Below are 15,849 nucleotides of genomic sequence, written 5' to 3' on the forward strand. Positions count from 1 at the left end.
CCCCAGAAGTGGCGCATCCATTAGATGCGCCAATCCTGGTGCTTCGCCCCAGCTCATCCCGCGCCCTGGTGCGGTGGCAAACGGGGTAATATTTGGGGTTAATACCAGATGTGTAATGTCACCTGGCATCAAGCCCTGGGGTTGGTGAGGTCAGGCGTCTATCAGATACCCGACATCACCAACCCAGTCAGTAATAAAAAAAAAATACACGACAAACACATTTTTATTTGAAAAAACACTCCCCAAAACATTCCCTCTTTAACCAATTTATTAGATTGAAAAACAAATCCAGGTCTGGTGTAATCCAAGGGGTTGCCATGACGATGCACACTGTCCCAGTCAATGAAGAGCAGGATGTTCCCCATTGGCTGGGAGAGCAGTGCAGTGACCTGAGCTAACATCAATGGGTCAGCCCAGGTCACTGCAGGGGGGTGACAAGTGCTGCTGTCAGTGAGGTACATTACCTGCGCTGATCTCCAGCACACTGACAGCCCCTGTCACTGAGCTCAATGACCGCCCGGCGCCTTCACACCAAGTATCGCGAGAGGTCCGTGACGTCACCGCTAGTCAGTCTCGGGTCGGAAGCGATAGGTGATGTGACAAGCGGCGGCCATGGAGGACAGTGACAGCGCTGAGGTCGGGATGGCGGGACTTCATCACCGCAGGTAAGCCGAGCGAGCGAGCGAGCGGGCGGGCGGGCGGGCGGGGGGGGGGGGATATGGATGTGTGTGTGTGTGTGTGTGTGTGTGTGTATGTATGTGTACATGCCGCGGGCAGGAGGGGGTGGAGCGAGCTGAGCGGGAAAGTGTGGGCTTCCTGCACGTAACTAAGATAAACATCGGGTTACTAACCAAAGCGCTTTGCTTGGATACCCGATGTTTATCTTGGTTACCAGCTTGTGGCAGGCTGCCAGCGATGGCTCCTGCTCACTGTAGCTGTAAAAAGCCCTGCTTTTTGCTGCTAGAACCGTTCTCGAACGTATCTAGAACTATCGAGCTTTTAGCAAAAAGCTCGAGTTCTAGTTCGATCTCGAACAGCCCAAAAATCACTCGAGCCGCGAACTGGAGAACCACGAACCACGAACCGCGCTCAACTCTACTTTTAACTAAAGTTTGTATGAATCCAGTGAACCCACACATCCACGGGTTCGCTCATCCCGATTAGTAATATGATGTCATCATTGAAAGATTCTAACAACTAAAAATCCAATTCAAACTCCTGAGTAAGAGCTCATTCAGATATCCATTTTTTGAGTGTTTCTCACAGATAGCTCTTGTACCTATAGAAATGAATATGGCCATTCATATGTCCAGGAATCTCAAAGACATGTCATACTTTGGCAATGGAAGTCTATGGGTCTGTAAAAAAAAAAATCAGATAGTACTCAAATGTCATGTGCTGTCCAGTCTGAGGCCAGCTGCAATGATGTCAGGTCAACTGGAAGTTAACGTGACATCCCTGGACATCAGAGGTCACAGAGCTCGGGGGGGTCACGAAAAGAGGATGAGCGATCGGCAATAGTGACACTCACAGACAGTATTGGCAACATAAAGTATTTGAGAGAAACCTTGTTTCTCAACATTATATTAATGTGGCTTGAAAAAATAAGTCGTGAACTACCCTTTAATAAAAGCAGAATCAATCTATCAAGAAAATCACTAAGTCTGAATGAGCCCTAAGGTTGCTTCTTCAATATGTGTTTGGATTTTAACTTATTACCCATCAACGTCTATATTAGGCACAAAATGTTCTAAATTGGCCAAACGTGACCATTTCTCTTCATCTCCTGGTATTAATTACCTTGCTGAGATGCATGCTTCTGCAACTGCTCCTTGTATTCAAAGCCTACAGCAGACTGAAAAACAGCAGTAGACATGTATCACAATACAGTTGTATATTTTACTTGGTATCAGAAAATAAAAAGAGATATGTGCATGATGATAACACTACATAACAATTTTACGTATATGTTTTTATTCCAGGTGTTAAGTGTTTTCCTAATTGTTGTGCCTAAAATTAATAGAAAGGTTATTATTATTCCCCATAAACTTTGCTTTTGTGGTCAGCACAATGATATTTTGAATTCTATCTATTTTTAAGAATATTTGAAAAATATTCAGTGCGGATTATAGACTCCGAGAATCTTATGGAACTGTGAGAACTATCAAATAGTTTCTAGAACTGTCCAGAATTGTCTAGAACTTTCGTGACCTGTCCACATAGCAGTATAAATACAGTTAACCATTTAATTTGCTGTTACAAATACGGACCAAATCTGCAAAGTATGATAATGACCTTAATACTAGATACCAATGTATGGTTTCCATTTGAGCAAATTGTATTCATTTCTCAATTGTGATGTGAACAAAGACCAATGCTGAATAACTGCTGCATGACATTTACTTTACTTATCTTTACTTGTCCTATCCCTGCTATGTCATAATCACTAATAATTTCTTATACCCCAGCTGTCCTCCCTCTATCAATAAATAATAAAAGACCTTATCCACCCTATGTGTAAATAATATTGTACTGTGTCATGGTATCACCTTGTCCACACGGTCCGACTGAACCCCAAAACGTCCTCCAAAACCTTTGGAATGATCTATATGGAGAAAAAATAAACATGAATTTATGGGAAAAGTAAGTAACAGCTGTCCGGGAAATAGGGTTATGGAATTCCCACAGCAAACAAGCACTATCTAGGGAGTGTTATCACATTCTTTATCCGATCCCTCCAAACTAAGGTAAATTGATAACTCAAGGAAAGACCTTGTAAATGAATTACAGTGACAAAGTATGAATGACTGTGGACCAGTCACTGTTTATTCTTTTTAACCCTTATATATAGTGTTTTTAAAGAAATAATAGAGATGTTTTCTTACACTGCAGGTGAAGTAAAAAAAATCAAGTTGGTACAAACCTATAATGCACATTAACCGAAGAAAACTCTATAAAACACAATAAATGTAAAAGATACCAAAAGGGGTTGTCTAACAGAGAGCAATAGAGGAAAATAGGGTTTTTTTGAGCCGCGCCAATGATCACTTCTCAGGTATTCAGATTAATGGATCTTTATTTTGCACAGGTCTACGCGTTTCTGGAGTCTCAGCTCCCTTCCTCAGGACCATCAGGCATAAGAACACATCAAATCTCTTGATGTGTTCTTATGCCTGATGGTCCAGAGGAAGGGAGCTGAGACTCCAGAAATGCGTAGACCTGTGCAAAATAAAGATCCATTAATCTGAATACCTGAGAAGTGATCATTGGCGCGGCTCAAAAAAACCCTATTTTCCTCTATTGTTCTCTGTTATCTGCAGTCTGGGTTGCTGCTGCCTTGATCAAAACTTTCCATGCCTGCATAGTAGTTGTGACTTTCACAACTTCACTTGGTGTGTATTACTGCTCCCTGTCTCTACCCCGTGTGTTATTGGGGTAAAACCCTATTGCGCTTCTTCTCCACAGCTTTTTACTCAAAAGGGGTTGTCTAGAAAGGAAAAAAATATTGTAAAGACCTGTTTCTGGTCTGGCCTCAACACACTGACAATGGTGATTGAGACAGTGATTGGCTGAATGGACTTTCCCTGCCATTTCCAATGTGTTAAGACTAGGGATGATCGAATATCACAAATATTCGGCAATATTCGGCTTCGCGAATATCCGACGAATAGGTCGCCGCTATGCGAATATTCGATGCACAATGTAAGTCTATGGGAAGCCCGAATAGTTGCTATTCGGCAACTATTCGGGTTTCCTATTCGGCGAATAGTTGCTATTCGGCAACTAGTCGGGTTTCCCATAGACTTACATTGCGCATCAAATATTCACAAATAGTCGAATAGCGGCGAGCTATTCAGAGAATATGGGCGTTGACGAATATTTACGGTATTCGATCATCTCTAGTTAAGACCAGACCAGAAAGTAGACACAAGTGAGGACAAAGTAAAATTTGTAATGGGAGCTGCAGAAGACAAATGGGGGTAAATATAATTTTTGTAATTTTTTTTTTTTTACATCTGACCGGCCATTTTAAAAATAGTAACAACCACTTTTATGTACATTGGATTACATCTCAAAGTTATAGCACACGAGGGCATTTTTTCTGCAATTTGTCTTATTATTGTTCATGGTTTCTGAAGGTTGAAGTAACACAAGGACACAAGTTTTACCTTGTTGTGATGAATGTTTTTCTACTTGAGCATTATAGTCAAATCCAACTGCAGACTAAAGCAAAATGACAATCACATATAAGAAACATTACTACTAGCTTTTAGTGCTATTGTGAAAAATTCTCTATCTACTACCAATTACAATATTTAAACAGCACAATCATGGCCTTTTACCGACCACAGATGCGCTACATACAAGCCGATTGGTGGTTTAATAGTTTATTTAGTCAGGTCGGCAATAATTCTATGTGCACAAAATGATCATTAATGATACGATCATTCTGTTCACTTGGAATATCATATTATACTTTTCACCTATTTATAGAGAATAATATACTGCTCATAACTATGATTTTTAAGCAAGCTTAAAAATCCTCGCACCTGATGAATGAGCGTTTGTGAATTTGGTGGAGTTTTGCTGGATCATTTAGATGGGCGATAATCAGGAAGAAGCGTTCCAGCAAACATTTGTTCATTATTCGTATGTCTTAGGTCTCTGCCACACTTATGTGATAAAACGTAACGTTTTTGTCACGTACGTGTTAAAGGGGTGGTTTGTTCCCCGTGTGCCGTTTTTGTGGCACGTACGTGTTCTCTGTGTGTTATACGTAATAACACATGGAGAACGGAAAGTCCCGCCAGACGAGCCCGCATCCACACTACATCTGTGTGGTACGGGTGCGGGCCGTGTGACACCCGTGCTGCCGGAGCAACACGGACATGTCAGCGGTTTTCAATAACAGACACACGTAAGTACGGAACGGACACACTTTCCGTTCCTGAATACTTACGTGTGTCCAAAACAATAACAATACATAGGACAACGTGGGCCCGTGTCTCCGGTACGTGAAAAAAAAGGCACACACGTACCGGAGGCACGTGAGTGTGACGGAGGCCTTAGACAGCTGAACAGTTATCTCACCTGATACCCCCTATTCATGCTTGGGTAAGCAAGCAAGTGTTCCCAGAAGGAAGGGACACATTTTCTGACAAACTCTTGGGAGCTTATATTCCCAAGAACAAAAGATACATTTATTAAACAAGAGCCATAATAATATAATTGTAGGCAGTCAATAAATAGATATTCATAATCCCAAACATTTACACAAAATCTTAACACATTCTTTTCAGAAATGTTCAAGTAATTTTTGGTACAATAGAGAAATTTTACTGAGCTAAATATACCAGAATTCTGGCATAATTTGTTCTTCAAAATTGTACATGATTTATCATTATTTCTTTTAGACATGTTTCACACCAGGCTTGGTGATGGGATGTGTCTTCTGACACAATGGTTGAGATGTTCAAAGTGTTTGATATTCAATTTTCCCAGCTTTGAAGAATTTTCCTCAAAGTTTTGATACACGGTAAAAGAAGTTACCTTCCTCCTTGCTTCTTCTCACCCTACAACGTGCATCAGTGACCATATTCCCGCACATTTAATTCAGTCTCCGGCTGTAACTACTTACCTAACTAAAATGTTTAACCATGCTCTTTTTTTTCTGTTATCTTTCCCTCCTCATTTAAACATGCCATCATAACCCGTTTAATAAAAAAAAAACAAAAAACATCTTTTGACCAGAGCTGCTTTGCTAACTACACACCTGTTTCTAATCTCTCCTTTATCTCTAATCTCCTGGAAAGCTTGGTCCACTCTTGTCTAATTCGCTATCTCTCAGACTTCTCTTGTGCCTACACCAGTTTTCTGGAATGCACTACCCAAGACAATCTAATTAATACCTAGCTACCCCATTTTTAAGCGTGCTTTAAAAACACATCTCTTTGGACAGGCCTATCACCTCGCCTTACTAATCTAACTCTTCCCTGTTCCCCCTTTCTAATTATTCCTTAAAAGCTGGTCCCTCATATTCATCTGTCTCCACATCTTCCATTGCACCGAATAGCACTTGGCAACCCAACTTTGAAAGATCTTTGCTGATGACCAGATTGTGAAGCTTTATATGAAAATCCCTACTACTGGTAATTGTGCCCCACCATTTCATTTTAGATCGGAAATTTGTGAGCAGGGCCCTCCTGTAACTATGTTACTTTCAATGTTTTCTTGTCTGAACATGTCCTGCTCAATTGTAAACTCCTGTAAAATATGTGGGTTCTATATAAAAAGAATTATTGTTATTCTCGAAGTTGATTTTCTGTGGATTAATTTGATCATCTGTACACAAAGGGAGTGGTTTATGATTAAAGATAAGACAACCCAAACTGTAAAGGGTTTGTACTGAACAAGGACTTTTAAAAAACTCAGTGTCTGAGTTTGGAGTTCGGGTGCTGTACAAATGCTAACCACTAGGACGAGCATCGGGGTGCTCAGGTACGCTCGGTGCTCGGCTCAGTGGAAGCTGCTTGCAGTCTCTGAAGGGCTCTTAATGGGGGTAAAGACTATGTTATCGGATGTAGTGCGTCTAAAATAAAACCTTAAACCCACTCTCCCTTGGAAATGCCCTGTTTGTGGCTGGCTGTATGTGGGCGACAAACTGAACTACTTAATCATTGACTTCAAATTGGGTTCAGGCTCCGGGATTAAGTTCAGGTGAAGCCCGGGTCCTGAACTGAACTTTATCTAAAGTCCGGCTGAACCCTGCGAACCTGAACTTCAACCGGTTCGCCAGTGGCTTAGCTACTGCTTTTGCCGCCCGGGGCGGTCATCAAATTCGCCACCCCCCTCCGTTGGCTGTTGATAATCCAGAAATTTTCAAAAATTTGGAAAACCATCAAAATATTTATTTTTCATGGAACTACAATCAAAGATCTAATTGTAGACTGCTGCTATTAGTCCTAGACTTTCACCTTTTTACACACATGTAGGCCTATTATACACACACATGTAGGCCTATTATACACACACACACACACACAGCTCTGCTGCATACATACAGACACACACAACTGTGCTGCATACAGACACACAAAACTCTGCTGCATACATACAGACACACACAGCTCTGCTGCACACAGACACACACAGCTCTGCTGCATACAGACAGACACACACAGCTCTACTGCATTTATACAGACACACAGCTCTACTGCATACAGACAGACACAAAACTCTGCAGCATACATACAGACACACAGCTCTACTGCATACAGACAGACACAAAACTCTGCAGCATACATACAGACACAAAACTCTGCAGCATACATACAGACACAAAACTCTGCAGCATACATACATATATATACATACAGGCACACACAACTCTGTAGCTGCTGCATACATACAGACAACTCTGTAGCTGCTGCATACATGCATACATACAGACACACACAACTCTGTAGCTGCTGCATACATGCATACATACAGGCACACACAACTCTGTAGCTGCTGCATACATACAGACAACTCTGTATCTGCTGCATACATGCATACATACAGACACACACAACTCTGTAGCTGCTGCATACATGCATACATACAGACACACACAACTCTGTAGCTGCTGCATACATGCATGCATACAGACACACACAACTCTGTAGCTGCTGCATACATGCATACAGACACAACTCTGCTACATACAGACAGACACACACAGCACTACTGCATACATACATACACACACACACACAACTCTGCTGCACATATAGACACACACGCGGCTTTTTGGGGCCCGCACACACGGCTGCTGCAGAGCTGAGGCTGCACCAAGCACAGGGCAGATGTAGCAGAGCTGAGCCTGCACCAAGCACAGGGCAGATGTAGAGGTGTTGAGCCTGCACCAAGCACAGGGAAGATGTAGAGGAGCTGAGCCCGCACCAAGCACAGGGCAGATGTAGAGGAGCTGAGCCCGCACCAGACACAGGGCAGATGTAGCCGAGCCCGCACCAGACACAGGGCAGATGTAGCAGAGCTGAGCCCGCACCAGACACAGGGCAGATGTAGCAGAGCTGAGCCCGCACCAGACACAGGGCAGATGTAGCAGAGCTGAGCCCGCACCAGACACAGGGCAGATGTAGCAGAGCTAGAGCTGAGCCCGCACCAGACACAGGGCAGATGTAGCAGAGCTGAGCCCGCACCAGACACAGGGCAGATGTAGCAGAGCTGAGCCCGCACCATACACAGGGCAGATGTAGCAGAGCTGAGCCCGCACCAGACACAGGGCAGATGTAGCAGAGCTGAGCCCGCACCAGACACATGGCAGATGTAGCAGAGCTGTGCCCGCACCAGACACAGGGCAGATGTAGTAGAGCTGAGCCCGCACCAGACACAGGGCAGATGTAGCAGAGCTGAGCCCGCACCAGACACAGGGCAGATGTAGCAGAGCTGAGCCCGCACCAGACACAGGGCAGATGTAGCAGAGCTGAGCCCACACCAAGCACAGGGCAGATGTAGCAGAGCTGTGCCCGCACCAAGTACAGGGCAGATGTAGCAGAGCTGTGCCCGCACCAAGCACAGGGCAGATGTAGCAGAGCTGAGCCTGCACCAACACACACGGCTCCTGGGGGCCCGCACACGCAGCTCCTGAGGTGGGGAAAGCCCATACAGCTCACTGGGGCCCATAAACCGGGTGGCTGGGAGGGTTCGCTCATCTTTATTTATGATATGAAACTGCATGCCAATATTGTGCTGCAAATTCTTGGTTTAAAGTAAGTGCACTAACAGGTGTAAACTTAGAATAGTTTCAAGATTTAACAAACTTATTAAACAGCATGAATCACTTTGTAACTGATTCATTTCAAGACTGTGTTGTCTAAATTTATATTGTCAAAACAGCCAAGAAATGTACTGACACTCTATAGGTAATGGGGAATGACACAATCCTCTTATAAAACATACTGTATTGTGTATGTAGCAAGGAGAGAAGTGTAATAATATACAAGTTGTGTTTAATATACAGTACAGACCAAAAGTTTGGACACACCTTCTCATTCAAAGAGTTTTCTTTATTTTCATGACTCTAAAAATTGTAGATTCACATTGAAGGCATCAAAACTATGAATTAAAACATGTGGAATGAATACTTAAAGTGTGAAACAACTGAATATATGTCTTATATTCTAGGTTCTTCAAAGTAGCCACCTTTTGCTTTCATTACTACTTTGCACACGCTTGGCATCCACTTGATGAGCTTCAAGAGGTAGTCACCGGAAATGGTTTTTGAACAGTCTTGAAGGAGTTCCCAGAAATGCTTAGCACTTGTTGGCCCTTTTGCCTTCACTCTGCGGTCCAGCTCACCCCAAACCATCTCGATTGGGTTCAGGTCTGGTGACTGTGGAGGCCAGGTCATCTGGATAGCATCCCATCACTCTCCTTCTTAGTCAAATAGCCCTTACACAGCCTGGAGGTGTGTTTGGGGTCATTGTCCTGTTGAAAAATAAATGATGGTCCAACTAAACGCAAACCGGATGGAATAGCATGCCGCTGCAAGATGCTGTGGTAGCCATGCTGGTTTAGTATGCCTTCAATTTTGAATAAATCCCCAACAGTGTCACCAGCAAAGCACCCCCACACCATCACACCTCCTCCTCCATGCTTCACGGTGGGAACCAGGCATGTAGAGTCCATCCGTTCACCTTTTCTACAAAGACACGGTGGTTGGATCCAAAGATGACTCATCAGACCAAAGCACAGATTTCCACTGGTCTAATGTCCATTCCTTGTGTCCTTTAGCCCAAAAAAGTCTCTTCTGCTTGTTGCCTGTCCTTAGCAGTGGTTTCCTAGCAGCTCTTTTACCATGAAGGCCTGCTGCACAAAGTCTCCTCTTAATAGTTGTTCTAGAGATGAGAAGGTGTGTCCAAACTTTTGGTCTGTACTGTATATTGCACATAGGTATATTAGGAAAAAATAAAGTTTACAAGTCCTATTAAGAGATACAGAAATTGTTAAAAGCAATTCAACCAGTGTCCTGAGAAGTGACCAATTCACATTGTAAGAAACTGTGGCTACCAGTTGTAGCAAGATCAGTACAACAATGTGCAAAAAGGTGTTTGTGAAAAACACTGCATAATAATAATAATAAATGGTTTGATCTCACTCAATTTCCATGAATAGATTGAGATGTCCATTATTTATAGTACTGAATAAAATAAGTGGCAGTCCTACACTTGGGTACTGCCCTTGTAAGCATGGGTACAAACATATGGGGTATAATAGGGACGTTTATGCACTGTATAAAACATCTGTAAAAATAATATATAATAATCTATAATAGATCTGTATTGCCATTCTAGATACAATACATGACCCTGGACATCACAGATCTATTCCTGAAAATGGGTGAGATGAATCCATTTATCATGTTCTGTTTTCACAAACACCTTTTGGCACTTGTTGGACGATTTTGCAGCCACTGGTAGCCACAATATGTTACTATGTGATTCAGCCAGTTCTGGGAACACTGGTTGAATTACTTTAAACCATTCCTGAATCTCTTATAGGCCTTGGTAGGTTTATTTTTTATCCTAATATATAGTTACATGTTAATATTACTCTCCTTGTTACATTTGCAAGTTTACACTTTCTAATAAAGAAATTGATTTAGTAAATCCACCCAAGTATGTTTATGATACCTACATAAAGCCAAAATAGACTTTTGTTGCTTTATATTATGGAAATTATTATAGGGAACCTGTCAGCAGGTTTTTGCTACCTCATCTGAGAGCAGCTGTAGGCATGGAGATTCTGAATCTAACGATGTATGACTTAGATCACTGGCTGCAGCCATTTTGACAAAATCAAAGATTTTAGTTTTAGCATATAGCAGAGCTTAACAAGCTGCCCCCGCCCACACCAGGCTCTCAGCATACATTTCTATAGACAGAAGCTGCTAATCACAGAAGAGGGCAGAGTCAGACCTGAGCTCAGGAGCACCTCAGTCCACTAATGGTAAAGCTACTGAAGCTTAAACTAACATTACAGGAAAACAAAAAACACACTTTGTGATAAGAGACACCTGACTGTAATCTGTATGTTAACCTTTGCAGCATGCTGTCTTCAGACTACATAGCAAAAACTTGCTGACAGATTCTCTTTAAAGCCACATAAAAGTCACTATGACTAGCAAATATCAAACTTTATCTTGTATCTATGGCAGTTTTGTAGTTGATATATTAAAGATTTACACCCTATATATCCGTATAATATTCACTATATGTCTACTTACCTTATCACATCTCTCCTTCTGTACACCGTATTTCCCTCCAAAGCCTTTAGCTGCATCCGTCTGTGAGGAATGCTTTCCCACGTCTGCTTTGTACTCATGCCCCAGTGCACTCTGAAATATTAAAGATTAAGAGGTAAGTAAGTCTGCAGCAACTGTGATCAATCAGCCTTATAAAAGATGGGAAGCTTGTCGCCATCACTATGTGGCCAATATACAGATATATACATACACTGCAATTATTGAATCCAGAAACTCCATGAGAGGTAGCACATTTAATGATTAGGGTCCTTCCAAATAAACCGATACATCCTGACGAGGTTGGATGGCTTTTGGCACGGTCACCAAAAAACACTAAGTTTCTTATGTTTTTAACGTTTACAGCAATAAAGCAGCTCATGTATTCATTCAATCTAGTGTGCTGACACACTGTGTAATAATAATAATGCGCAGTACTTTACAATTCAGAGGGGACATGTACAGACTATATGAGACATTACAGAGTAACACAATTCAACAGATACCAAGAGGAGTGAGATTCCTGTTCGCAAGCTCCAATATATGAGGAAATAGGGGCGGCACAAAAGGTAGATGGTAAAAAGTGCTTGTATTGGGTGGTAGAGCCAACAATATAATAAATAGGGTATTGAAATAATGCTGTATGAAGCAGTCACCAGCCAGTATGTGTACAAGTACTTAAACAGAGTGCTATTATATGCATAGAGAGTATGGAGGGTGTAAATAGATGATAGAAGAGACGAGATTTGGAAGAAAATTCTGTACGGGCAAAACAGGAATAGTTAGATAGGTGAGGTGATAGGCCATTCTAAAGAAATGTGCTTTTAGGCATGCTTAAAACTGTGGGTATTAGGAATTAATCAAATTTTCTTGGATAGTGCATTCCAGAGAATTGGCTCAGCTCCTGAGAAGTCTGGAAGATGGCAGTGGGATGTTTGGATTATTGAGGATGTCAGTCTTAGGTCATTAGCGGAACAAAGGGCACAGGTTTGGTGATAGACAGAGATGAGGAAAGAGATGTAGGGCGGTGCGGAAATGTGGAGAGATTTGATTCAAATATAGTCCCAAGATAGAGGGCATGCTGTTGGGGTGAAGTAGTAGAACCACACGCAGAAAGGGCAATATTGGATTTAGCAAAGCTAATAGACAGCGGAATTATGAGGTTTACTTTTTCATAGATTTAGTTTTAGATAGAGGGAGGACATGATGTTAGAAACAGCAGACAGACAATCACTGGAATTTTGTAGTAATGCAGGGGTGATGTCAGCAGATGATGTGTTTAATTGAGTGTCATCGGCATAGAGATGGTACTGAAAACCAAATCTACTGATGGTTTGCCCAATAGGGGCAGTGTATAGAGAGAAGTGGAGGTGCCTACGTCTGAACCATGAGGAACATAGAGGGGAAGAGGAGAGGAAGATGAGCCAGCAAAAGATATAGTGAAAGAGTTGCCAAAGAGGTGGGAGGAGAACCAAGAGAGAAAGGTGTCTTTAAGCCTGAAAGTGTGGAGGATAGTGGAGGAGCAACTAGTCATCCACAATCTTGAATTTAGTATTGAGATCCAAGAAAATCACCAGGGAGTAGTAACCATTAGAATTAGCTGTTAGTAGATTGTTAGAAATTTTAGTAAAAAGGATTTTTTCGGTGTTTGTGTTTTATTTCTTTTCACTTACAGGATTAGTAATGGGGGTATCTCATAGATGCCTCCCATTACTAATCAAGACCTTGATGACAGCTGTCATTTTTTGACAAATCCCAGCCTTATATTACCCAGATTGCCACTGCACAAGGACAATCAGTATAAGCAGGGTAAAGCACCAGGATTGTGATCTGCCAATTCTGTTCAGTTGTGAGCTAGTAGTTTTAGGCTGGGGGGAGGCAATATCAGTAGCTCCTCCCATCCTGATAATACCAGCCCCCACTTGTCAGCTTTATTGTGGCTGGTTATAAAAAATGAGGGGGTTTCTAAGCTTTTTTTAATTATTTATTGAAATAATTAAAAAAAACCCCCAAACCATAGGATCCCCTCCAATTTGAAATCCAGCCACGGTAAAGCTCACAGGTAGGGGCTGCAGCCTGTAGCTGTTGTTTTACCTGTGCTGGCTATCAAAATATGGCAAGAGCCAGCATCATTTTTTTCAATTATGTATTTATTTCTTTTTACACTACTATAGAGCAATCTGACTGCAACCAATCACAGATGTGGACACAGAGTGGGGGGCGTGTACAGCACTCTGCACCCACTCACAGACACTGGCACAGAAAGTGGGCGTGGGAAGTAGTGAATATTAATGAACCTTAATTAGTGGGCCTGGAAGAGAGTATGACGGCAGTGGGATCCTCGGTATGTATAACTATCCTGCTTTAACAACCCTTTAACTTCCATTTGCAGCCCCCTAGCGCTTACTATGACCATTTTACAGCCCAGAACTTCTCGCCCCCATTGACTTGTATGGACTCGTATGGAATTGGTTGTTTGGCGTCAAGTTTGGCTGCCGAATCCAATTTTTTTTTAGGATGCGCTGATTTGGTGAAGTCGAATATCTACGGGTTCGCTCATCACTAGAAATAATATATACCGTATGTGCACAATAATAATAAATGCAGTATTTCTGAATTTAACAAATAGTGAGAGCATATTATATAAATGGCATTACCTTGTCCATCCTATCTTTCTCTGTTCCAAATTGTCCACCATATCCATAAGAAGCTTTGGGACCTTGCTGAAATTCTTTCTTTTTCAACTGCTCATGTTCTTTAGAAACATTGCTTCTTAGTTCCTTTATGCTTTTTTGGGGGAAAAACAAAAGGTAAGGATATTTTATACAGTACTGAATCTAATTGTTTATGAGCTTTGGTGAGTCATTTACAAACACATTGGGCTATTGTTTTGCTCAACATACAGTATGATTAATTTCTGCACGCAGTTCTGATTAAATAGGCAATGTTGCGGTGTTCGATTTTTTTTTGTTGGATAAAGGCTTTGTTATTGACAATACTCTATAGGAGGAAAACATAAAATGAGCTCTACCACAGGAAAGAATGTTGCTAGTGCCATTTCACTACACTGCCGGCTCAAAATGAAAACGTGACTGAGTGTTGTATCGTTTCTGGTGTAACTATACACAGTCTTAAACTTTTTTCATTTCAACTGTTTCAACCTGATTTCATCTGCCTTTAATTTCCTGGACAGCACTCAGCTACCTGGAAACTGCATTCTGTTGGTCACATGAGAAGGGTTCATTTTTCTGTAACCTTTGCTCAACTCCTATAGGCAAATAAACATTTTGAGAGAGTCCTCCTATGATTCTTGCGAGAATCTGTGAGAAAATAAAAGCCATTTTGTTCTTATAGAAACCATCTTGTCTTATAACTGAATGATGTCATAGGGCTCAGCTAACACTGATGGGCAGGAAAGTCACATTTCTGCACACAGCCCTGCAGCTCTTATTGGTGCATACTTCTGACAAGTTATTTCTTTGTTTGGGATACTATATAAACTGGTCACATGATGTAATAAAGCAGAAACTTTCAGTACACCATACTAGGCTGTGCTGCATTGATTTCCCAAGCACTTGTAAAACAAATCTTATTAATTTGGAGTTCCAATGGCATAGAAGGAGTGTATTTCACTCACAAATCCAAGTCCTTATGCCAATTGAGTGTATAATACTGTCTGGTATTGAGTATTTACCTTCAAGAAACAATTCCCCAAACTATGTTATGGGCTAAGCCAGATTGAATGAATTTGTATAGTAGTATAGTTGCATTAATATACTCACCGATCACCATCTTCCCCAGTTTCCAGTGCCGCTCTGGTCCTCTTATGAGTTATGTAACAACTATTCCGACTTTTGGCTCACGCTGGGGTTTCTGTGGGAACTTGCAGTCGCTATTACAACGTAAGCGCATGGAGACAAGTTCTGACACTCCATAGACTTACACTGTAAAATTGACTTCGGGATAACACATAGAGCACAGTGTGATCTGGAGAGCTGGACCTTTAGTCATGTGTGGCGCCCCTGCGGCTTCAGGCGCCACAGAGTACTGCACCTCACCCAAGGTGCAGTATTCATCTCGGATACAGAGTAGGTCATCACCAGTAAACCACCAACAACACACCAACCAACACATAACACGGGAGCTCTTCCACTGGGACCGGGCTAGGGTAGGTGCTGGGGTGGCCATCACGTGTTATGGGACCTCTTGCCCCCTAGTCCAGGAACCCGGGTGGCGGGGCACTAACAGGGGTAGTTAGGAACTATCTCACACATTAGTCAGTCTCTTCCGGGCACAGCAAGTGCCAGGTGGCACTTAGAAGGAGAATAGCAGAGACACGGACAGTTCTGGACCCGTGGTCTGGAGCTGGAGGCTCGACCTGGGTTCTTAGGAAAGAAGAGGGATCCCAGGGTTTACGTGTAGTGCAGAAGGCACCCGTTCCATGGCCCAGGAGCTGGGGGTGGAGGGAAACCGTCGAAAGGAGACGCACAGAAGGAAACACCGGCCACGACCTCCGAAGTATTCGGGATTAGCTGAGGCCCATC

General features: G+C 42.3%; 1 protein-coding gene across 3 annotated transcripts in view; it reads right to left on the bottom strand.

Moving 5' to 3' along the window:
• LOC142303756 (hematopoietic lineage cell-specific protein-like) overlaps positions 1-15,849 on the bottom strand; it is an 88,850-nt gene that overhangs the window by 50,138 nt on the left and 22,863 nt on the right. For all 3 annotated transcript variants that reach the window (XM_075345447.1, XM_075345449.1, XM_075345448.1), the window contains exons 4-8: positions 13,963-14,092; positions 11,291-11,401; positions 4,170-4,224; positions 2,550-2,605; positions 1,801-1,855 (exon numbers count right to left, since the gene is read on the bottom strand). In XM_075345447.1, coding sequence (XP_075201562.1) covers positions 1,801-1,855; positions 2,550-2,605; positions 4,170-4,224; positions 11,291-11,401; positions 13,963-14,092 — 407 coding nt within the window. The remainder of the gene's footprint in view (positions 1-1,800; positions 1,856-2,549; positions 2,606-4,169; positions 4,225-11,290; positions 11,402-13,962; positions 14,093-15,849) is intronic.

Source organism: Anomaloglossus baeobatrachus, chromosome 4 (genome assembly GCF_048569485.1).
Source record: "Anomaloglossus baeobatrachus isolate aAnoBae1 chromosome 4, aAnoBae1.hap1, whole genome shotgun sequence".
Lineage (NCBI taxonomy): Eukaryota > Metazoa > Chordata > Amphibia > Anura > Aromobatidae > Anomaloglossus > Anomaloglossus baeobatrachus.